General features: G+C 44.8%; 1 protein-coding gene and 1 long non-coding RNA gene across 3 annotated transcripts; both read right to left on the bottom strand.

Moving 5' to 3' along the window:
* Positions 1 to 813: 813 nt before the first annotated feature.
* On the bottom strand, positions 814 to 1,236 carry LOC147431599 (uncharacterized). The gene is made up of 2 exons (XR_015185712.1): positions 1,104 to 1,236; positions 814 to 979 (listed from the first exon to the last, which is right to left on the bottom strand). It is a non-coding gene; the product is annotated as an uncharacterized LOC147431599 (long non-coding RNA).
* Positions 1,237 to 1,402: 166 nt separating this feature from the next.
* On the bottom strand, positions 1,403 to 22,429 carry LOC147431598 (ACT domain-containing protein ACR3-like). Of its 2 annotated transcripts, XM_086494143.1 has the most exons (9): positions 22,293 to 22,403; positions 21,434 to 21,506; positions 20,535 to 20,702; positions 4,746 to 4,791; positions 4,269 to 4,383; positions 4,077 to 4,144; positions 3,241 to 3,843; positions 3,038 to 3,142; positions 1,403 to 2,032 (listed from the first exon to the last, which is right to left on the bottom strand). In XM_086494143.1, coding segments are annotated over exons 3-9 (1,287 nt in total). In that variant the 5' UTR covers positions 20,537 to 20,702; positions 21,434 to 21,506; positions 22,293 to 22,403; the 3' UTR covers positions 1,403 to 1,684. The 2 variants fall into 2 exon arrangements, with proteins under 2 accessions (XP_086350269.1, XP_086350268.1); XM_086494142.1 differs by lacking the exon at positions 20,535 to 20,702 and having other exon boundaries at positions 22,293 to 22,429.
* Between the last annotated feature and the right edge of the window lie 610 nt (positions 22,430 to 23,039).

Genomic DNA, 23,039 nt, shown 5'->3' with positions numbered 1-23,039 from the left:
ATCACTATCAAGTACAATCTGTTCGAATTTAAATTGCGAGTACTTCATAAAAAGGTGATTGATACTTGTGCGAGATGCACAAGTACAAGCACTTCACTTTATAGAACAGCAACAGCGGGTCATAAAAAGGTGTTCGGCGCTTGTGCAAGATGTCATTATCAAGCGCCTTACTTTTTTGGTGATAGTGACAATTTCACCAAAATGGTTTTCGTGGACATTTTCAAAATGAGAAAAAAAGTTTTTTCAACGTAACGTTAGCCTTCTTCCTATTGACTAAGGAACATTCTCTCACTAGAGCTAAAAGGTCTAAAAATGAGTCCATTTCTTTCCTAACGGGATAATCGATCACTTTGACCCCTAGTATTATTGGAGACCCAAAGTCACAATTTTTGGGCTCCAACTAAGCATGTTACCCACTCTCCCAACACAATCCCTAGGTCTGTTTGATGAAATTTGGACACTAAATATGCCTTGGAATCTCTTCTCAATAAATTATAGACAGTCTCAAGATTTAGCTTTCACAATATCTTTCATGCTTTCAATTGCCCTATTAGATACTGTTGAGGCTTCAAAATTGTTGTTTTTTGTAGAAGATTAGAATGTGGCTTTCTCTTCATTGAATTGTTGAAGAAAAAAACCATGCATTGGTCAACAAGTGCAATACATTTGCTCTCCAACAAATTTTCGTACGTTTTCCTCCACAACCCTTTGGTGATTGGATTGCCCGAAGAGTGCATGTGTGGTATTGTGACTTCTTTCAAAGCATTGTAGTGTGCATTTGGTAGTGACGTCAAAAGTTAAGCAATATAAATATAGAGGAGCTACAATTGCATGTTTTTCCTTCATTTTGTTGGAGCATATTGAGTGTCCAACAAACACATTCTTGGGATTTCACTCCTCTGTCTTAACAAAAGTGCTGTTGCAGTTAAGCAAGTATTGTTGTGATTTAACTCCAAGGTAGGTTCGCTTCATCCAAAACCTGTTCAAACCAAAAAATGGCCGCCTCAATTTTTTGCAAGGAGGATGTGAGGCATGCTCAAATTTGAAGGATTTTGGTTGAAAGTTTCAAATGTGGAATTTTCCTTCTCAAATATGGTTTCCACCTCATAAAGGAGTGAAAAAGATCCAAAGCCAACCCCATAAAATCATTTCCCAAACAAGGCTTTCTTCCCAAGGATAGGTCTACCAAGGTGCTTGGGCCTCATAACTTGTCCCTGTCACTCTTTCACCTCAATATTCTGAGAAAAGGTTAAAGAATGGTTATCTTAGTTTGGCTCCTTAAACAGAAGGCTTCCAAGCACACGTGTAATATGATATCTAGAGAGAGATAGCAAGCACTTACATTTGCAACCATGTTAATTATGCTAGTGATATCGAACTGTTAGTAATCCTGAAGAAAATGTTCGCAACAAAGACTATAATGCCATCTTTTATTGCATCCCAACACATTCTTCCACAACACAATGATTGGGGTTCATGCATTGTGCTATTATTCATGATAAGAAGGTGATGGTTACAGTGTATGAAGCAAACTCCTATTCTGCAGATTTGAGCCATCTACGAAGCTAAGCACTTAAGTCAAGTAGAAGAACTCCATCATCTCTTCCAATGACAGAGAGATCTGTGCATGGCCCCCCAAACATGTCCGCCCACAGTGCAACACAAGCTGAGGTTAGACAAGACTCTACTTTACCAAACTGCAGTTCGAAGAGAGCCGATCCCACTGCAGTCTAAGAAGGGTCGCAAGCGAAAATGCTGACTTCAGAGTGCCCGATGAGTACGAGCCCTCACTCAACTTGGGCACCTCCTTGACGAGTAGGATCTGTTTGCCAATCTCATTTCTTATTGCTTCTATAATCCTCATATTCACTGGCCCTCCTGAAGCATCTGTAACATAGAATGAGTTGAAGGCCTTGTCGCCTTGAGTACTCACTCCTGCACGTGTTACTGACAGGCCATTCTCGCGAAAAATACGGGTGATTTCCGACAGCAATCCAACTCTATCAGACGTGCACAACTCAAGCCTTAGACCCTGCAAAAGATGAAAAAGAGTAAAACAAAACAAGATCTTTTCCAAAGATTGTGAGTTTCAAATCAGTGTTCCATAATGCATATGAGACGTGCGTGTTTAATGACTAATGTTGCAGGATTTGCTAAAGGCCGGCATAGAGACAGCAACTGCGATTGTGTGGACATTGACAGAGCTTAAGGGAGGGTAATGAAAGTTGTTTAAGCTTGGACTGCCTAACCACCGGTTAATTTGGGATGTATTGATATACAGAGCCTCATAAAACAGATACATAACCATAAATCTCCTTCAGAAACAGGCCAAACTCTCAAAGACATACCAAAGCCAAGAGGTCTAAAAGAAGAAAAGCTTTAACAATCTATGAACTCAAAATGTGATCAGCAACAGCAAGATAGAGATTTCTGTGAGGTTCCAACACAAACAGCGATGAGGTCCTATCACAAGCAACTGCAAATTGTCTGATAATTAACGGTGAAGCCTAATCAATTCACACTGATTTTTTTTATTGAGTCCATCAGAGACAATTTACTGTGCCCTGGAAGATCTCACAAGTCACAAATTGGCGAACACCATGAGAAACGACAACAGTCGTGTCTTCTGCACCTTGCATCGTTCATGGTTTGCGAGCTGCAGACACAAGGGTATAAAGGAAAACCTCTAATGCATAACGGGTAGAGACAATTATCTTGTCAAGGGATTGGGCGCGACACAACTCTGTCCTTACAGATGCTAACCTGCCAGCAGGCTATTGGTTAACAGTGGGTGAAAATGGGACAACAATAGAGCGACAAGGACTTTGAGAAGAACCCAGTGACTATTTCGTTAAGTCGAAAAGCCTTGCAAAATTGCAGAATAAAGATGCATACATTCATTCGCTAGTTCCAGAAGACACGACGCTATCACATTAGCACTATCACTGCCTGTCTATTTTGTCTATTTCAGGCATGCAAACAGAGTATGAGGCAGCAACAAAACTGCATACAAATGAGCTTACATGTCACCACACACCTGAGGCACTCTTCGTCGAATAGCAGCTTCCAGACACTTCATGACCCTCTGCTTCTCTCCATCTGTATCTAACGTGCATCCATCCATGTGACGAATGTAATATTCCTATAGAAATGAAAGCCGTGCATTCAAGTTAAAAATCTTCATTCCTTGATCCTTATCATTGGAACCCAAATGATTTATGAATTTTAATCTACACGCACCTGAATAGCATAAGGTCCATCCGAATTGATTGTCCCATGAAACACTACATACTGCATATCAGTGAGAGTGCAAACAATGTCAAAAAGTAATTTGGGACGGTCTTGGCACTGAATGTTCAGGACTGAATACCCCTTTTCCATGCAATTGTCAATCGAAATGGTTAATTTTGGATCATTGGAACAAAGGTCTGAGGTCTCATAATCTCGATCAGCAAACATCATCTGATGTAACCGTCTATCTGTGTGTGTTAAGCCAATTGAGAAATCTGTTTTCACTCCTTTCCTGTCTTCAGCTGCTTTAAGAACATTGCGAAGCTGCTCTTTCAAAAATGCCAATCTTTGCAGGTCTTCAATGGGTCCCAAGGTGGTATTATCAGTGACATATACTACACTCGCAACTCTTGTATTGTGTGTCCACACCTCGGCACCCACGATATTGCAGTTATGATCTGTAAGGACTGCAAAAACCTCCGATAGCAGGCCCGGCCGATCTGTGCCTATCAGTTCTATAGCTGTGTGCTCTGCAATCGATTGCACACCAACAAGCCGTCCCAAGCATGTGTGCACTTCTGAAGTTGCTCCCGCACGTTTGGATCCTAAAGTCTGTACAATAAGAAACATCGTATAAATTATATGTGCATATTACCCATGATTTAAAGGAAGCCCAATCAATAGCCACAAAAATATCCAAATGAAAAGTAACTCTAATCCTACAAACTGAAGTTATAAGTTGTCTTAAAAGCAATGTTGCACGCATTTTTGAGTTTATATGCGCTCTTTGTCTTGTTCTCTTCCATCTAAAAAAGCATTTCCAGAAACTGGACAGAAATAAAGACCTGTTGTATGTATTCAATCACACACTCATCCTTAACCTTGTTTCCAAGCTGATCAGTGACATGGAAGACTGCAAAACACAGTGAAATTGTCAACTGGTAAATGAATAATCTTGTTTTGATCGTAGAAAGAAGGTGAGCTGACTTCATAAGTATTTATAAGTGGTTTTGACAGAGAAGGGTTGAGAACATTACCATCCATGAACCACCTGCCATCTGACGATATGTAAGCCTTCGATATCGTGAGGTCCAGGTCAGTTAACACTTGAACCAACTCTAGCAAGATTCCATGCTTATTTGCACTATCAACCTGGGTAACAAGGTCATTCATGAGTCGTTACTTCATGATTATATGTATCAGCTACCACTCAAATTTTATTGACTTTATTGCATAGCTAATGAACACTACATGAATCTATAACTCTGTGAATCATCACTTACTGACATAAAGGCTTTTCTTAATAACCACATGCAAGATGACCCATTTTCACATATGCAAATGGCAAGACCATCTGAGCATACATAGACGAAGGAAGTGAATGCACACAACCACCACGAGAGCTAAGATCCAGCATGATATTACCTCGATAGAGAGCTAAAAGCAAGCAAACAGTTCGCATTCAATCTTTAGGAAATTGGAAAGAGAAGGAATCAATGTTAAAATGCGTGTACCTTGATTACAGTGCAGCTTTTCAATGACTCGTTGTCTATCGCCACCCTGTTGAAATCAGGGGAAACGGCTATTGCAAACACTCTCTCTCTCTCTCTCTCTCTCTCTCTCTCTCTCTCTCTCTCTCTCTCAGATGACAAGAAGTCAGGTGACAAGAAGTCTTCGCTGCATACTGAGAGCAGTCCACTCTCTTCGCTCCACACTAGAGGCAACAGAGAAGGAGAGCCAAACTTCCTCTCTCTCTCTCTCTCTCTCTCTCTCTCTCTCTCTCTCTCTCTCTCTTAGTAGAGATTCAAGAGAGGCTTGGCGTCTATTCCATGAGCAGTCTCCCCCACCAGTGATTACTTCTACAGAGATATGGGGGCAGTATGCAGCATCATTATACACTGTACCTGGACAGCCACCACTACCAGATCCACCACAACCATGTCCGGCTACAAGCACCTTCTTTACCACTGAGATGGTAAAGGAGGCCATTGACAGGATGAAGATCAGACGGGCATAGGATCATGAGAGTTTGGTAGCAGAGCACATTATACATGCTGGGAACTAGTTGGCAGAGATGCTTGCACGGTTGTTCAACCGTGTCATGTGCGAGGGCTTTCCGCAGAAAGTCGGAGTTTTCGGAAATTCAGCAAATCAGCCCTAGCGTGTCCAGTTTTCAGCCCGTCGTCGTCATTGTCGTCAACATCGTCAACAAGTCCATCGCATCTAGACCATTGTACCAGATTTGTGCAATCTATAGCATAGACCTCTCTCGCCAAAGAGAGGGGGGCCCTTGAAGGAGGGTTTGAGAATCGTCTGGTGTCGTATTCTTTTCTCTCTCTCCCATTCTCAACACCTTCATTCACAATAGCATTCACTTTGTTTGTGATCATTGCACTCTCTCTCTAAAAGGAACGGAAGGCTCTCCCTTCCTTAAGTAAAAGGAACCCTTGAGCACAGTTCGGAGCACTCATCTTGAGTAATATCAACATTCACTTCCGCTGCACCTTACACCGACATTCCCAAAGAAGACACCACCATCTTGAGTAGACAGACACCTACCACTTGACCTCGACACGTCAGATCACTTGCTTACATAGGAGCATCTACATGGACTTAGGGAGAGGATCTTGGATCTCTTCTTGGAGAGGTTCATTGCTTGGATCCAAGCATCGTCCCGCGACTAAATCCAGAGTCACCCGGAGCTTGGCTTGGATGGTAGTGTAGTTGCTCTTCTACACTCTTGATCATTTGGATTGCCACCTTTAGAGTTGCTTACACTCACCCTCGGTAACCTTACAGCAGACTTATCCCTCGACCTAGGCAGTAGGCCACTCCCAGTTCATTCACATTGAGAGCCACACCGAGATGCGGTTTCGTGGCGTTGGTGTGGATTTTGATTTGGTTCACACCGGAGGATTGGAGGCAGGAGATACTGGCAAGACGGCACAGACAGTTTGGTATGGCTTTTCCTCTTCTCAGAGATTATTCACAGTGAAGACTGCTCAGTCTGGCTTCCCTTCTTTATACAGGATGATTACAGTGCAGACAGCTTGGTCTGACCACACCTCTTCTCAAAGGCCCTTCACAATGCAGACTGCTGAGTTTGGCTTTCCCCTCATCTTGGATTACCCTACCCACTGAGAGGACACCAACCGGTGGTGGTCCGAGCGGTCTCCCGATGACTGCTGCAGCTTATGGTAGTTTCTACAATGCAGATTGTGTAAGGTGCAGCGGAATGAATGTTGTATTTTCTCAAGATTAGTGATCTTTATTGCTCAAGGTTCCTTTTAGTTCTCAGGGAAAGAGAGAGCTTTCCGTCTTGTAGAGTGATGTGGTCACGAACAAAGTGAGTGGATTGTGCGTGCAAGTGAATGAGACTGAGAGAAGGAGAGAGAAGAGATACGACACCCGAGAGGTTGTAAAACCCTCCTCCGAAGGCCCCACTCTCGTCGGCGAGAGTGGTCTACTTTGATTGCACAAAGGTGTACAATGCGAATGAAATGGACTGATGCAATGGGACTAGGCAAATGACGACAACGGAGATGACGACGACGACTTGATGGCTGAAATCTGGGATCTTCTAATCACTGAATTCAGGGACTGTTTGGTGGCTGAAAATGACTCTTTTGGCTGCGTTTTCTTGGGCTAAACTTGGGAGGACTTCTGCAACTGAATGGGGGCTGATCTGCTACTGTTCTATATGCTGAATTCTGCGTTTTATCCCTGCTGAAACTGCATGAAGGCTAGCGTTAGTGATGGGACTGAAAACGTTGGAGAAGTTGAGTTCCTGCTGGCGTTTTTGGGAAGAAAAACGCTGCTGAAGATGGGGCTTTTCTGCAAATGAAAAATGCTGGCTGAAATGGCACTGTAGGGCATTCATGCAAGGGGGGGACAATGCGCCAGAAGGTGGAAGCTTCAAGGCGATGCTGATGCTGTGGAAAAAACGCCAAGGCTAGGCGAGGATGGCGATGGATCTTGATGGTGGGGGTTACTGCTGAGAAGTTGCCTGTTGAGCGGGAAGCTCCTGCTGCCTCTTCTGCCAGAAAGTGCTAACCTGGGTTTGCTTATATATTAACTTAGCAAAATTGCTCTACCTACTTTTGTTGGAAAGTCACTTAAAAATAATAAGTGAAAATACCAATAAATAGGAAAATAGGCTAAATGCATTGGAAAATTTCCCTAACTGATGCTAATGGATTCTGATGGGAATTCCGATGATCATGCTGTGTGCAACCGAAGGATATGCATCTATGCTAAGTGACTGGGCATGCACGGTCTACGAATAGACTCACAAAAATGCCAGATCACTGCTAATCTAAACTGACTGAACCCTGTTATGCTGAAGCTTGTCCACGGACACATAGGGTTGGATGTGTCACGTGACATCCCCTCCTTTTCAAAGTGAGGTACTGGTACCGAATTGTATGGCGTCGAGGGAGGTCGCCAATAGCATCTGGAATCCTGGAAGGGACTCTTTGCCGGCCCACTCTGATGTGTGGGTCGTGCGGTACTTGAACTTCATAAAGGTCTACAACGCTTGCTTCTTTGGGCCGTGCCGACAGCGACTCAAAGTCTTCTGAATCTCCTTTCTTGCTTCAACTTCGTCTAGAGTCCTGCTTCTTTCGTCTTCAAGAATCTCCATGGCTGAAAATTCATGAAACCAACTCCAACACAAAACCATGAACATACCCATTCCATGTAAAGTGAAGGAAAAAATTCTTGTCTTTGCTAAAGACTGTGTATGCAATGTAGATGAACATAGAGACGGAGTGACAAACCGTTCATCAAACACATGCAAACAATGATCGAATCTTTTCTGTTTGATCCAAATCAATCAACTGTGGCAAATCACAATGGAAATGCCCATGCTTGGTGCTCATACAATCATGTGCTCGTTCAGAAACTGTCATGCCAAGGAAGAGACATGGAATGTGACTTCCTTACATACATACTTTTCAAATTTTCATGAACAATCCGCATACATTCGTGCTCATCCATGAGAGAAACGTGCTCAACATACAATATGTCATGCCTAGGAAAAGGGATCACATAACGATGCCGACTAAAATACAGGAGACCTTCACGAATGAAACACTCGAACAATGCGTGCGTATCAATCATGCGAACACATAATAATTCCTGTGAGGGTTCTTTAGACCAAGGCTCGAGAGCCAAGATCGGTTCGTCCTGAATGATCGAATCGTCCTATGGGGGTTCTTTGAACCTCGACTCGAAAGCCAAGATCGGATCTTCGTGATTCATCAAATCTACAACGAGGTTAGCTTCGCTAGGAACAGCATCAACTAACACATCATCAATCACATCATCTTCGTGCAAGTCATCAAGCTTGTCTTTGTCATCCAAATCATCATGCAAATCATTATCATTCAAATCATCATGCTGTCATGCTGTGGAGAAAAAGAGACTGAGAGAGTCTCCTTATCTCGAATCCTTTCAACCTTGTCCTGCATATTAGCAATGAGAGATGGAGAAGGAGCAGTGTCCACTCCATGAAAGACAGTAGGAGAATCAGTGTCGGCATTGAGAGTTATAGTGTTAGCCGCAAATTTTATGACAGCATCAATCTCACGAAACCACTTAATGCCTAAAATCATATCACATCCTGAGAGAGGAGAAACAACAAATCTTCTAGTGAAGGCAGTCTGTTGGATTGCAAGCAACACATCAAGGCACTCCTTCGTGATGAGAGCGTCCATACCAGGACGAAAGCCAGAGACCTCGATAGGAGATCTCGGACTAACTTCGAGGCGAGCTCTCTCAACAAGAGAGGGACTGATCACATCATGCATACTACCTGGGTCAAACAATATGACAAAACGGTGCCCCGACGTACGACCATAACATTTAATGAGAGAATCATCAATGGGAGGGTCCTGAGAAACTTGGAGCACACTCGTGTTATCATTCATTGCATTGACAGATGTAGTGGGTGTTGTGGGTTCTTTAGATTCATTCGATTCAAGCTTAGGACATGTTCTTTTTATGTGACCCTTAATGTGACAATGAAAACAACGACCTTCCTTAGAATAAGTGCTTTGTTCTTCCGAAGTGATGTACCCTCCTACAATTCCTTGTGCTACCTTTTCATCTGGAGTAAGCTTAGGTTTAGCAGTTGTGTTAGCCTTACCCTTAGATTCATTGGAAGAATTCTTTGATGAGAGACTGTTGGAAGATTGGTTAGAAGAGTTATAATTCTTACCGTTCTGAGGGTTCTGAGAAGTCTACGAGGTACTTGTGGAAGTCTTGTTCTCCTTAGGCTTTCCCTTGTTGTGCTTCATCTCCTGTGCGAGAGCAATCGCTACCGCCTTGTTAAGATCGATTGGATTGAATACCTCGACATCATACTTGATATACTCGTCCAATCCAAAGAGAAAAGCCTCTTTGCGCTCATCATCCGATATGCGTAGTTGGGTACCTAGTTGCAAAACACAATTAGAAAAAGACATAACCAGCATACCGTTTTGCTTGAGAGCTCGCCAATAGTCCTTCAATCGTGCAAGGTACTGAGGTGGCATAAACCGCGCCTTGAGCTTGTCTTGGAAGTCAGCTCAACTAAAAGAGAGTTGCGTGAAATCGTCGGCTGCCTCTAGGTGCGCGGCTAGCTGTACCTCTTGCCATGCGTGGTACCAATTGATGGCATCACCGGCAAGGTACATAGCTGCCGTCAAAACTTTGCTATTTCCTGTCTTCTAAGTTGTCGCAAAATAAGCATTAAATTGATGCAACCAAGAATGAATAACTGTAGCATCCATCTTACCGTCATACTTACTGAAAGTCAACTTTTCTGTGACTGGATGGTTGGAATCCGCATCGTGGCTTGCGCCACTTGACGAACTCCCACGATCTTTGGATGGTTCGGTCTTCGAGCCTAGGACACGGGAAATAAATTCTTGATTACGAATCTCCCTTTGAGCTTCTCGCTCGGTGACCCTTTCTGCTTTGCGTTCTTTTCGTTCAGCGCGCTCGCGCTCGAGAGCAAGTCGATTTTCTTCTTGTTGTGCAGCCAATCTTGCGTTTCTTTCGTCGCGCTCGCGTTCTAAAGCGAGGCGCTTGTCTTCCTGTTTATCCATCATGGCCATCATCTGTTTCATCATTGCCTCCATAGGGTCTCGCGTAGATGGCGAAGGGGGAGGGTTGAAAAAATCTCCTGGTGGGAAAAATCCTTCGTCGCCTCTCTCATGCTCATCACCTGAATGCGAAGTATCCATGCCGCTTCGGGTGACGACCATGCACTATGATCTTGGGGTCTTAAGCTCGCGAGGAACTTGGGTTCTTTGAGGGTCTTGAGGTTCTTGAGTCTTGAGGGTCTTGGGTTCTTCGGGTTCTTTCGCTTGCAAATCGCGTTGGAGAAGGATCTTCTCTTCTCACCCGAGTTCTTCCCTTTTCCGCGGGTGCACCCCTTGGCGGCCTTGCACTCACACCAAGGTTTCTTTTTCCCACCTCACGTCGATTGACCGGCCGCTAAGTGCACGGTCCGCTCTCAATGAGTGAAAAGAGACACAAGGGGAGGATGGACAAGCCCTTCTTTCTGGGGATTCCTGTCACTCTTCAACAAAACACGATTAGGAATCGCCACGCCCAAGTAAACTCGAGTTCGTGCGATCGCAACAAGCAAAAAAATTCTTGTGGTTCTTTCCTTGAGTAATGCAGAACACTTCCAAAGCTCTGATACCAATGTAAGGTGCAGCGGAATGAATGTTGTATTTTCTCAAGATTAGTGATCTTTATTGCTCAAGGTTCCTTTTAGTTCTTAGGGAAAGAGAGAGCTTTCCGTCTTGTAGAGTGCTGTGGTCACGAACAAAGTGAGTGGATTGTGCGTGCAAGTGAATGAGACTGAGAGAAGGAGAGAGAAGAGATACGACACCCGAGAGGTTGTAAAACCCTCCTCCGAAGGCCCCACTCTCGTCGGCGAGAGTGGTCTACTTTGATTGCACAAAGGTGTACAATGCGAATGCAATGGACTGATGCAATGGGACTATGCCGATGACCACAACGGAGATGACGACGACGACTTGATGGCTAAAATCTGGGATCTTCTAATCGCTGAATTCGGGGACAGTTTGGTGGCTGAAAATGACTGTTTTGGCTGCATTTTCTTGGGCTAAACTTGGGGGGACTTCTGCAACTGAATGGGGGCTGATCTGCTACTGTTCTATATGCTGAATTCTGCGTTTTATCCCTGCTGAAACTGCATGAAGGCTAGCGTTAGTGATGGGACTGAAAACGTTGGAGAAGTTGAGTTCCTGCTGGCGTTTTTGGGAAGAAAAACGCTGCTGAAGATGGGGCTTTTCTGCAAATGAAAAACGTTGGCTGAAATGGCATTGTAGGGCAATCATGCAAGGGGGGACAATGCGCCAGAAGGTGGAAGCTTCAAGGCGATGCTGATGCTGTGGAAAAAACGCAAAGGCTAGGCAAGGATGGCGATGGATCTTGATGGTGGGGGTTACTGCTGAGAAGTTGCCTGTTGAGCGGGAAGCTCCTGCTGCCTCTTCTGCCAGAAAGTGCTAACTTGGGTTTGCTTATATATTAACTTAGCAAAATTGCCCTACCTACTTTTGTTGGAAAGTCACTTAAAATAATAAGTGAAAATACCAATAAATAGGAAAATAGGCTAAATGCATTGGAAAATTCCCCTAACTGATGCTAATGGATTCTGATGGGAATTCCGATGATCATGCTATGCAACCGGAGGATATGCATCTATGCTAAGTGACTGGGCATGCACGGTCTACGAATAGACTCACAAAAGTGCCAGATCATTGCTAATCTAAACTGACTGAACCCTGTTATGTTGAAGCTTGTCCATGGACACATAGGGTTGGATGTGTCACGTGACAGATTGTTTAGTCTAGCTTTCCTTGTTTCAGAGGAGTTTACGGCGCAGATTGCTTCGTATGGCTTTCCTGGAGTTTTTAAAAGCTTAGCCACCTGGCCACACTGGGTTGCAGGTTCATGCATTGACAAGCTTCCGATCAATCTCATGACGGTTCCTGGGCTTCCCCATTTTCTCCAGACTGATTTTGACTACAGACACCACAGATCCTATTGGGCAAGACACTTGCAGGTCTATTGGCACTTCTTGTACAACAAGGAGTTGTTTTCACACTCATCGGGACCTTCACGCAGTATCTTCACCTTGTATCGATGGAGTACAGCAGTTTGCTATAGTGTTTCTGACGGCATCACACCATGGAGATTTCTTGACGGTCGGGACACCCCAGACTGTTGCTACACTCGCGGAGTTCATCGGAGTATTGTCCTTCAGTGGACATCGCAGCAGACATCTTCATCCTTTGCCTCACATCTTCGGCTTCATGCAATTTGTTCGGCATCAGGTGCTGAGAGGGGATGTTAAAGTTCACAACTTTGCTACTTCGCACAGGTCTAGGGCACTTCCTTGTACGGCTAGTGTCTCCGGGCTGGCCACCCTTAGTCTAGGTTGTACCTTGTCAAGCCGCCCGAGTGTGGGGCCGGCTGCCCACTTGAGTTGGGCGCCCACCATGGGTATTTTGTTGGATCGTGGGGCATCATCCATGCATGCTCGGCCTCCCTTGGGCACTCATATATATGGGTGCCAAGGGGTACTCACTTCTCATATAGCATCTGGCATTTGTACAGGTCTTATGCTCTGATAGTCCCCTCTTCCCCACACCAACGTTTTGTGTCTATTGTCTCTCTCTCTCTCCTCTCTCACGCTTCCGCACTCGTGCACTCTCACATCATGTGTATTTTCGTTATAGACATCTAGAGAAAGATGAAATGTCTGCAACATTTTGTCTGATGAATGATTTGAGCTTAGTGTGAGAGTGAGCAGCGGAGAGGATGAGAGCCACGCACACCGGAAACGATGGAGAGAGAGAGAGAGAGAGAGAGAGAGAGAGAGAGAGAGAGAGCACTAGAAACACAAGTGCTTTGCAACTGATGCTCTCTATAAAAAAAAAAAAAGACTACAAGACCCTAACCATTCTACTTAAAAAATGTTAGATTGAGGTAGGGCAAAATGTGTAATTGGTGCAAAAAACATAAAAGCCCAAAAAATGGCTAAAAATGTGTGCACCCAGCCAAGCTCAAAAATGACCGGCCGGACACATGCTAAAGTGTTACACCATGCAACCTACAGGATGTGCGATGAGTGGCCAGCCCGGACAATCACTAGCCGTACAAAATGGTGAAGCAACGGTCGTGTAACTCTAACACCCCCTCTCAACACCACATGCTGAGACAACAAAGATGAGTCGAAGGTGAAAAGCCAAGGTCCGCTAAGCTACAGCCTTCGAGAAGATGTCTGCTGCATTCTCCGGGGTAGGCATACTCCAAATGAAGATCTCCAGCCAAAACCTGCTCCCGAACATAGTGGTACTGCACCTCAATGTGCTTTGTTCGGGCATGAAAGATAGGGTTCTTGGCAGTAGCAATGCAACTCTGATTGTCGCACAAAAGACAAGTCGTAGCAGTTTGGAGAAAACACAACTCTTCGAGGAATCTCCGCCATATGGCCTCACAAGCAGCATAGCAAGCTGCTCTCTACTCCACCTCTGTGGAAGATAGCGCAATTGTGGGTTGTTGCTCACTACTCCATGAAATGGGTCCCAAGCTGAGTGTGAAAACTACACTTATAATAGAGCGCCAAGTATCTGGATTTCCTGCCAATCTGAATCGCACCAACCAAGTAAGGTGCAACCCTTGGAGCGACCATAGAAAACACCATGGTTCAAGGTGCCGTTGAAGCCTGATGTACTGCAAAGTACATTGGGCACACTGTTAATGTCACTGACGAGGTCAGGTGTTGAAGGAGCTAAGGATAGAAACTGTGTAACAGATGTCTGGTCAGGAATAAGTCAGCCATGCAAAGCAGCCAACAACATTCTTGTCACGTGCACATCTAACCCTATGTGTACGTGGACAAGCTACTTCATGACATGGGTTCACTCAGTTAGATTAGGAAGTGTTCTAGCACTTTTGTGAGTCTGTTCGCAGACCGTGCATGTCCAGGCACTTAGAGTAGATGCATATCCTCTGGTTGCACACATCATGATCATCGGATATCGGTCAGAACCCATCAGGAGTATTTTTACAGTGCACAAACCAATTTTTCCTATTTTTGACATTTTTCACTTACTATTTTTAAGTGACTTTTGTTGGGAACTAGGTAGGGCAATTTTAGCAAGCAACTATATAAGCAAACTAGTGCTAGCACTTTCTGGCAGAAGAGGCAGCAAGACCTCGTGTTCAATAAGCACCTTCTCAGCAAGACCCCAAGACCAACCTAGCGTTTTCGCCAGCCAGAGACCTAGCGTTTTCATCCACAGCAGAAGCCAGCGTTTTTGCACTGCAGTAGCCTGGCGACAGCAGAAGATAGATCAGGCCTAGCGTTCGCAGATTTCCACAACAAGACTCATTTTCAGCCCTAGCGTTTCTGCATCAGCCTGATACCTCAACATTTTTGCAGATCTTCGCGACGAAACACCAAGAAGCATCAGCGTTTTCAGCTTTCAGCAGTCAGACATCGCAGTAGAAGTCCCAAACCTTGCAGATCTCACCTTCCCGCAGCAGATCCTTGCCACACGGTCAGATCCATCGAAGTTTGCAGTTTCAGCCCGGAAACACAGATTTCAGCATCTGCGGTTTCAGCACGTCGTCGTTGCATCGTTGCCATCGACATCGTGACCGACATAGAGTCAAAATTCAACAGATACAAGAGTTGCAGATTTCAGCCCTTAGCGTTTTCAGATTCCAGCCCATCTCGTCGTCGTCCTCATCGTCGTTGACATCGTCGACAAGTCCAAAGCATTGTAGAGATTTGTGCAATCAATAGTAGACCGCTCTCGCCACAGAGAGTGGGGCCTTCGGAGGAGGGTTTGACAACATTCTCGTGTCGTATTCTTCTCTCTCTATCTCTCAATCTCAGCACCTTCATTCACAGTGTTCACCACTTTGTTTGTGTCCATTGCACTCTCTCATTAAAGGAACCAAAGGCTCTCCCTTCCGTAAGTAAAAAGAAACCTTGAGCACAGTTCGGAGCACTCATCTTGAGCAAAGTTCAACATTCACTTCCGTTGCACCTTACAATTCTTGTACTGTTCCAAGTCAATCCGTGGGGAAGGATCGTGAAGCAATATGTTCTCCCCGAGCTCAAGAGGAGTGTCAAATCGGTCTTGCAATCTGGAATCTCTCCAAGATAGCCTTCGCATACTTCCGTTGAGAAAAGAAGATGTCGTCTCGTGTCTGAAAGATCTCGAATCCAAGAAAATAGTCAAGAAGCCCAAGATCAGTCATCTCAAAACGTGTCTCCATAGCTTTCATGATCGACTTGATCTTGCTGGTCCATGAGCATGCAAAAATGAGATCGTCCACATAGACAATCACTATTGCAACCAAAGAGTCATCAGAGATAACATAACAGTTGGAATCTGATGAGGTACGCCGTAACCCTAGCTTCACGAGAAACTGGTCAAGTGTGAGGTACCACTATCGTCCAGCCTGCTTCAGTCCATAGAATGCTTTCCACAACTGATAGACCCTGTCCTCCTTGCCTGGTATACGAAACCCAAGAGGTTGCTCCACATAAACTTCTTTATCCAAATCTCCGTTCAAAAAAGCACTTTTGACATCCATCTGGAAGATAGGCCAACCATAGTTGACTACGAGAGCAAACACTGTGCGTATGGTAGTCGTGCGAGCGTGGGAGCAAAGGTCTTGTCAAAGTCCACGCCTAGTCACTGTGTGAAACCCCGAGCAACAAGTCTGGCCTTGTGTTTGTCGAGGGAACCATTGGCCTTGTACTTTGTTTTGAAAATCCATTTCGTAGAAACCACCTTCCGCTTGTTGGGCCTGGGAACAAAGTCTAGGTTTTATTCCGCTCGATAGCGTCCATCTCTGTTTGCATGGCACGCTTCCAGCAATCATGCTCGAGTGCTTCCTCCACCGAGGAAGGCTAAACTGGTGAAGCTTGAATCTGGGACATGAGTACAAAGTTCACGAACTCTGCGCCGTCATAAACTTGCCTCTACTTGAGGCGTACAGAATGTCGAGGCTGTCCAAGTTTTGGCGAGTCAAGTAACTTCGTGACTCCAGAGGAAGAAACTGTAGCTGTCGCTTCTCCTTTGGCACATGGAAAAAGGCCCGACACCCAAAAACTCCAAAGTGTGAGACCGAGGGCTTGCGACCGTAGTAATCCTAATAGGGAGTCATGTCCTGCAAAGCATGAGTAGGAGAATAATTCTCGATGTAAACCGCCGTGTTACATGCCTCTGCCCAATAAATCCGAGGTAAAGAAGCCATCTCAATGATAGTCCGGTTCTTCCGCTCAACAACTCCGTTCTGAGAAGGAGTGTAGGGAGTAGTATGCTGGCGCTCGATGCCCTTTGACTTGCACCACTGTACAAAGTCCTTCGAGGTGAACTCACCCCCTCTGTCTGAGGGAATACATTTGACGTGGAAGTCCTCCTTTTCGACCATCGTCTTCCAACTCCGAATGAAACTGAAAGCCTCCAACTTTGGCTTTAAGAACGAAGCCCAAGTGTACCAGCGAGGACCTTTATGGTGGAGGGTCTACCAGCGATATGCTCCTCATGTAGCAAGAGTATGGTCCGTCGTCGCGATAAGAGCGGTCCCTGCCAGCTCATGAGAGGCTACAACTCCATTCGAGGCTGTCTGTTTCTTCTTGTTGGCCTCTTCTCGCTTTTTCTTTCTGCATTCCAATTCTTTGTACTCTTTCTTGTGGCAGTGGTAACATTCGATGTCCTTGTTCTTCTTCTTCTTCTTCTTCTCACCTTTACCTTTCTTGTAGCCTCCTTGAGCTATCAAATCTCCTTCTACATCAACAGCACCTCCCGCTCTGAATGAGGAGTGCCCCTCGATCTGTCTGAGGGAAGGGAGAATCTCATCCCAGGTGGGAAAAGAGGTACGTCCAAATGTGAGCAACCTGCTGTCCGCCCAAAAAATGTTGCATAGGGTGCTGAAAACGCTGCTGTAGCAGAGATCTCAGCGTGACTGCATGCTACCGATCAGTACGGGAGCATCGCAGATGTTCAGATGAGGGGGTTCTCGCACTTCTCAGTCATCGAGGGGCTGAAAACAGAGAAAAAACAGTAAGTAACAAGTGCCAGAGAAGTGCCAGTTGGGTGTAGATAACTGACAATGGCGTAGATTTGCAAAGGCTTGACGATAGAAGAGACCCCACGCAAGTGAAGGCCGCTTCCTCACGAGCACAAGGGCAGCATTTTACTGAAAACGCAGCAAGTCATCAAAAACGAATTGACCAAAAATCGCCAATCTGCTAGCAAAAACGCAAGGCTGATCTGGGGTAGATCTAGTGCAATTTGTGGCCTATGGAGGATGCAGATCAACGCCGCAAGATGCAAAAAACGCTAGGTTTCCAAAAACAATAGGCAAGCTGTGCACTTTTCCGGGATGAAAAGCTGCAAAAAAGCATGCGCTAGGCCTCAAGGGAGAGATCTATGAAGTTCCACCATGTTGGCGACTGATACCATGTGAGAGCGAGCAACGGAGAGGGTGAGAGCCACGCGCGCCAGAAACACGAGAGAGAGAGAGAGAGAGAGAGAGAGAGAGAGAGAGAGAGAGAGAGAGAGAGAGAGAGAGAGAGAGAGAGAGAGAGAGAGAGAGAGAGACTAGAAACACAAGTGCTCTGCAAATGATGCTCTCAATACACAATGAATGACTACAAGACCCTAACCATTCTATTTGTAGAATGTTAGGTTGAGGTAGGGCAAAATGTGTAACTGGTGCAAAACACATAAAAGCCCAAAAAATGGCTAAAAATGTGTGTGCACCTCCACAAGGCTCAAAAATGACCGGCCGGACTCGTCCTAAAGTGTCTGCCTATGCAACCTACATAATGTGTGGTGGGTGGCCAACCCGGGACAATCACTAGCCATACAAAATGGCAAAGCAACGGTGGTGTAACTCTAACACTTAGTGCATCTAGACATCTATTAGAGATCGGTGAGATCTGGATGTAATGGCTAAGTACTTAGTGCATCTCGACATTTATTATAGATTGGTGAGATCTAGATGTGATGCCTAAGTAATTGAAATTCGAATGCATCAAGAGTTCCGGAACGATGAGATGGCTAGATTGAATGATTGAAACACAAAGTGTTCAGTGTGAACTAAGTGTGTGATTTTGTGAATTGCATGCTATTGGAATGTACTGACTTGTGGGGATAGTCATGGGCATGGTTTGTTTGATTGAAATGTGATGATAGTAACAAAATCTAGTCAATCCCGACATCCGCTAAAGATCGGTGAGATCGGGATGTAACTGCGAAATACGTTACAATGATCATGATTCTCATCTAAGATCTCGACGGGGATAGTGATGTGAATGTCATGAGAATGTTCAATCACTGTCGTCGTCGTGCAAGTACCTAGAGTCGGTGTCTACAAAATTGGTTTTTCCTTTGATTGTTTTTGCAAGAGTAATCGAGGGCGACTATAATTCTTTCAAGAGGGGGAAATGTCCCAAAGTGATGACGTGGCATGACCAACTTGAAGAAAAATGGCCGAAAGGACAAGAGAAACTGAACCGACCAACTTGTGAAGCATCGGCCGTGGGACCCGAAACCCTAAAAGACATAAGCTTGGACTCTAGGAGAGATTTTCATCATGTTGACATGCTAACGTGGCAGATTGTACGGATTGCTTGCCCCTCTCTTGAAAGAATTGTAATCGCCCTCGATTACTCCTGCCAAATCAGACATAAGCCATAAACCAGTTCAACAGACATTGACTCAAAGTACCGACACAATAGACGACACAAATCCTGCACTTGCACAAAGACGACAGTCCCTGAACATCAAATCACATTCAAATCAAATCACATAAAATCCATCGAGATCTAGGACCATGATCTCTTGGCAACGTGTTTAGCAATTGCATCTAGATCCACACCGGACCTCACTGATGTCAAATTAACTAAATCTTATTGCGATCATGTCCATAGAATCTCAAGACCGAAATGCAACAATCATTTCGTCTTACTCAAATACAAGCACATGAGTGAGCACACATAAAATCAGATTCATTTCCGAAAATTCCCATTTCAAAGTACTCCTTTCAATAAAGTCATCCAGCAAAATACTACCAGCTCATCAGTATCCCTGAAATCCAAAGGAAAATTATTGGCTTTGTTCCATCTAGGTAATCTATGACAAAGGAGTGGAGTGGAGTGACTCTCCGAAATCCTCTGATCAACTTGCATGTGGTTCCCTTAGTTCGTTGGAACGTTCAAATGTGCTACCATCTGATTCTCCAAATCCTATGATGAGTTGTCACCCGGTTCCCCTAATTCATTCTCTTCACTGGCACTCTTGCCTTGTTGAGGTGGATACTATCCTGTTCGTGAATAAGTCAATGAGCTCGCATGCATTCCAAATCGTTACTTAGCATGTTCAATAAGTCTCTAAATAGAGTTAGACTTTTAGTTTAGACAATAGACTCAAATCTTCTTTAGCAAACCACAGCAAAACCGCTCAATCCCGCTCAATCTGGTCTCTCAAAATAATCTTCCGAAACGAAGACATTGGCAAATAAGTATCCAAAACCTCTGGCAGTAATCATCCCATGTATCTTTCTTAGTCATTCTCAAGTGATGCCAAGCCATGATGACATTTCTTTCCTATTCATCTAATATCCAAGTTGACGTGAAAAATTTCTTGAATTTTAACCACGTTGCAGTGCATAACAACAGAATAGACCCCCATGTCTGTGCACTTCCTTTCAAGTAAGATGCCGCCCTTCGCACCTTGGAGTGTTCAGTGAAGTGATCTCCTGAGAAGGCAACGTCAAACTGTTGTACAATTCCAAGGGCTTGATGGGTGCCCTGGTAGCCTGAAAACGTATCGAACCTGATGGCCTTGCCCCCTTCCTTGAACTCCTTGGTCTTCTTGCTCATCTAGCCTTGAGGGGGTGGGGGTGTCAACTGACGACCAACACATGGCTACTGCTAAGGACAAGGTAACAAGGGGCACGGCTCGATGGGTGCCCTGGTAGCCTGAAAACGTATCGAACCTGATGGCCTTGCCCTCTTCCTTGAACTCCTTGGTCTTCTTGCTCATCTAGCCACTCTCAAAAAAGGACGAGCTCTCCTCCTCTGAAATGCTAGATGGCCTTCCATGCCTTGTAGACTTTCTTAAAAGACACTGCTAACACGGAAATTATGCCAAGCTGCCATCCATGAGTTGGGCCTTGAGGGGGTGGGGGTGTCAACTGACGACCAACACCTGGCTACTGCTGAGGACAAGGTAACAAGGGGCACTCACATGTCATGTGTCCAAATTGCTGGCACCGGAGACACTCATCCGGACAACCAATCAAATGTACAGGTTGCTACAATGTCCCATCTATCTCTGCCTATTCAATATCTCTTCTCCGCTATTGCCTTGTATGGGTATGTGGCACTTTAAGGTGTTCTCATGTGATAGAGAATCCTGCAAGAGTCAAGATAGATCGGAATCAATCTGAGATCAGTTTGTGCATCACCATGTCACTCACTCCCTAGCTTGACATACATATGTGCATGGACGTGTACATGTAAATCACAAGTGTTGATTTCGTTCCCAGAACACAAAATGATAGGAGTACAATTATCAGACAATTCAGTTCTTCCACCTTGTTCAAGATGCTGGGTTGGCCCTTGTCTTGTAATCATCCAGAGCTCTTGGTTGACAGTTGTTTTGTTCTTCATTTGTATCAAAATGAACTACAATTAATGTATTCATGGTATTTACAAATTTAGAAATAATTATGTCACCTCCGTCCAGACCCACATATTTCATTTCAAGAAGTACCCAGATCAAGTTCGCACAACCGTTGAGTATCTTTCATCTCAAAGGCCGACTAGGCCTTTTGCTGATATTGATAGAACTTTCTTTAGTTCTGTGTCTCTTGCCGGAATCTAATGTACTATCCCTCCCATGTGCAGATTGTCACCCACGTAGTACTGTCCCTCCTCTGTGCAGACCTCTAATTGACCCTAAGAAATAGCATATTGTCATCACAATGCCTGTGCACAAGCACGGGGTCATGAAAAACTTTTTTGCCTTATGAACCACAAAGCAATCGTCCTCAAACATTGTGCACGCATACATTCCATCTCTAACATTGCTCTAACAGGAAGACAGGATAATATTTTAGATGGGTTTTGCAACATTATACATACCTTGGAGGGTTTATCCTCTGGCTGAACGTTTCATATTCTGGATCAAAATATGGCCATCGGATGGGCTCCATACCTGCGTTATATATAATCACTTCAAGTGATAACAACAAAAGGAAAGGTAATTTCATACAGCATGTCTTATACTACACAGGACTCAATGCCTATCAAGCCTTCATGTGACTACCTGCCTTCTTAACCATACAAAGCAAAAAACCAGATGAGGACAATATGGATAACTACCACAATCTCACCATCCTTTCAATTCTTGACATTAACAATAGCGAAGCCCGAGCAATGCAAAATCAGTTTCAAAACTTCAAAATAAAGCTGAATGTGTCGAAGTAGTATGTAGTGCTTCTACTGAGCTTTGAGTTGTGGATGGATTGTCCACAAACTCTAAGCTGATGAACAACCACACTTAAATCCACATTGCTACCAGAAAATGAATCTCTCTCTCTCTCTCTCTCTCTCTCTCTCTCTCTCTCTCTCTCTCTCTCTCTCTCTCTCTCTGTGGATTGTTCCTACGACAATTAAAAACCATCATCATCATCTTCTTCTTCTTCTTCTTCTTCTTCTTCTTCTTCTTCTCTCTCTCTCTCTCTCTCTCTCTCTCTCTCTCTCTCTCTCTCTCTCTCTCTCTCTCTCTCTCTCTCTGTGGATTGTTCCTACGACAATTAAAAACCATCATCTTCTTCTTCTTCTCCCCCCCCTCCCTCTCTCTCCCTCTCTCTCTCTCTCTCTCTCCGTCTGTGTGTGTGTAGCGAGGCCATGACTGCGACCATGGAAATATTTATTCCTCTGTATGCATGCATTGAGAGAGTAAGGAAATAGCGAGACAGATATAGTTAAACGAGCGTACCTCAGAAATGTGAAGGGGTCAAACTCGAAGGTTCCGATTGGGGGGGCAATGCAGCAGGCTTGGCAATTGCAACACAGCAGGAGACAGCAGCAACAAGGTGAATGAGGAGAGGGGCGACGAAAAAGAAAGCAGACCACGAGCAACATCAGCAGAAAAAGACAGCGACTTTGGAGAGAGAGAGAGAGAGAGAGAGAGAGGAGACGAGACGAGACTCGTCACTCCCGCCTTCACGGCGTTATCTCAACTTTTATCTCTCTCTTCTGCTCGTTTCCATAGGACGATGATGGCGCTGGCGGCAAATGGCCGATCCACAAAAACGCAATGGGCCAATAGTGATATGGTTACTGAGGTAAGGCCTTTTGGGAGCATCGAAGAGAAACCTCACGTGCTCAAAACAAGGTGAGGACCAAGGCCTGCTCAAGCTAAGGCCCCAGGTTGGTTCAGACGAAGCGGCGAAAGCTGTGTGCTTTCCACGCTGGCATAAATTGATTGGGCTAAAAGTGAGGCTCGCATTTCCAGACCCGCCATTTGATGGGCGATCCCCCTCGATAATGTAGGCGCTTTTCAGCACCGATCATGGGAGAGTAGTTTCGATCTTTGATTACACGGTTGGGACGTCGTAGCTCAACCAGTACACTAGCGACGATTGGGTGACAGTCCAACTCGCATGTTTGCATCACAACCTGCCTTCGTCTCTTGTGAACAAGTAGGCTGGAGGCAGGTAAAACACGCATAATGTTGTCGAGC

Source organism: Adiantum capillus-veneris, chromosome 21 (assembly GCF_014529385.1).
Source record: "Adiantum capillus-veneris isolate H3 chromosome 21, ASM1452938v2, whole genome shotgun sequence".
Taxonomy (NCBI): Eukaryota; Viridiplantae; Streptophyta; class Polypodiopsida; order Polypodiales; family Pteridaceae; genus Adiantum; species Adiantum capillus-veneris.
This window is presented reverse-complemented; position numbering and strand designations above follow the sequence as displayed.

What these genes read in the sequence shown, in the direction of transcription:
- LOC147431598 (XM_086494142.1), bottom strand. Translation starts at nt 21,504, where the DNA reads ATGGAGCCCATCCGATGGCCATATTTTGATCCAGAATATGAAACGTTC. An exon ending in CAGAGGATAAACCCTCCAAG is followed by an intron (nt 4,792 to 21,433) that starts GTATGTATAATG and finishes TGATTTCAACAG; the next exon opens with GGTGGCGATAGACAACGAGT. An exon ending in AAAGCTGCACTGTAATCAAG is followed by an intron (nt 4,384 to 4,745) that starts GTACACGCATTT and finishes CTTGTTACCCAG; the next exon opens with GTTGATAGTGCAAATAAGCA.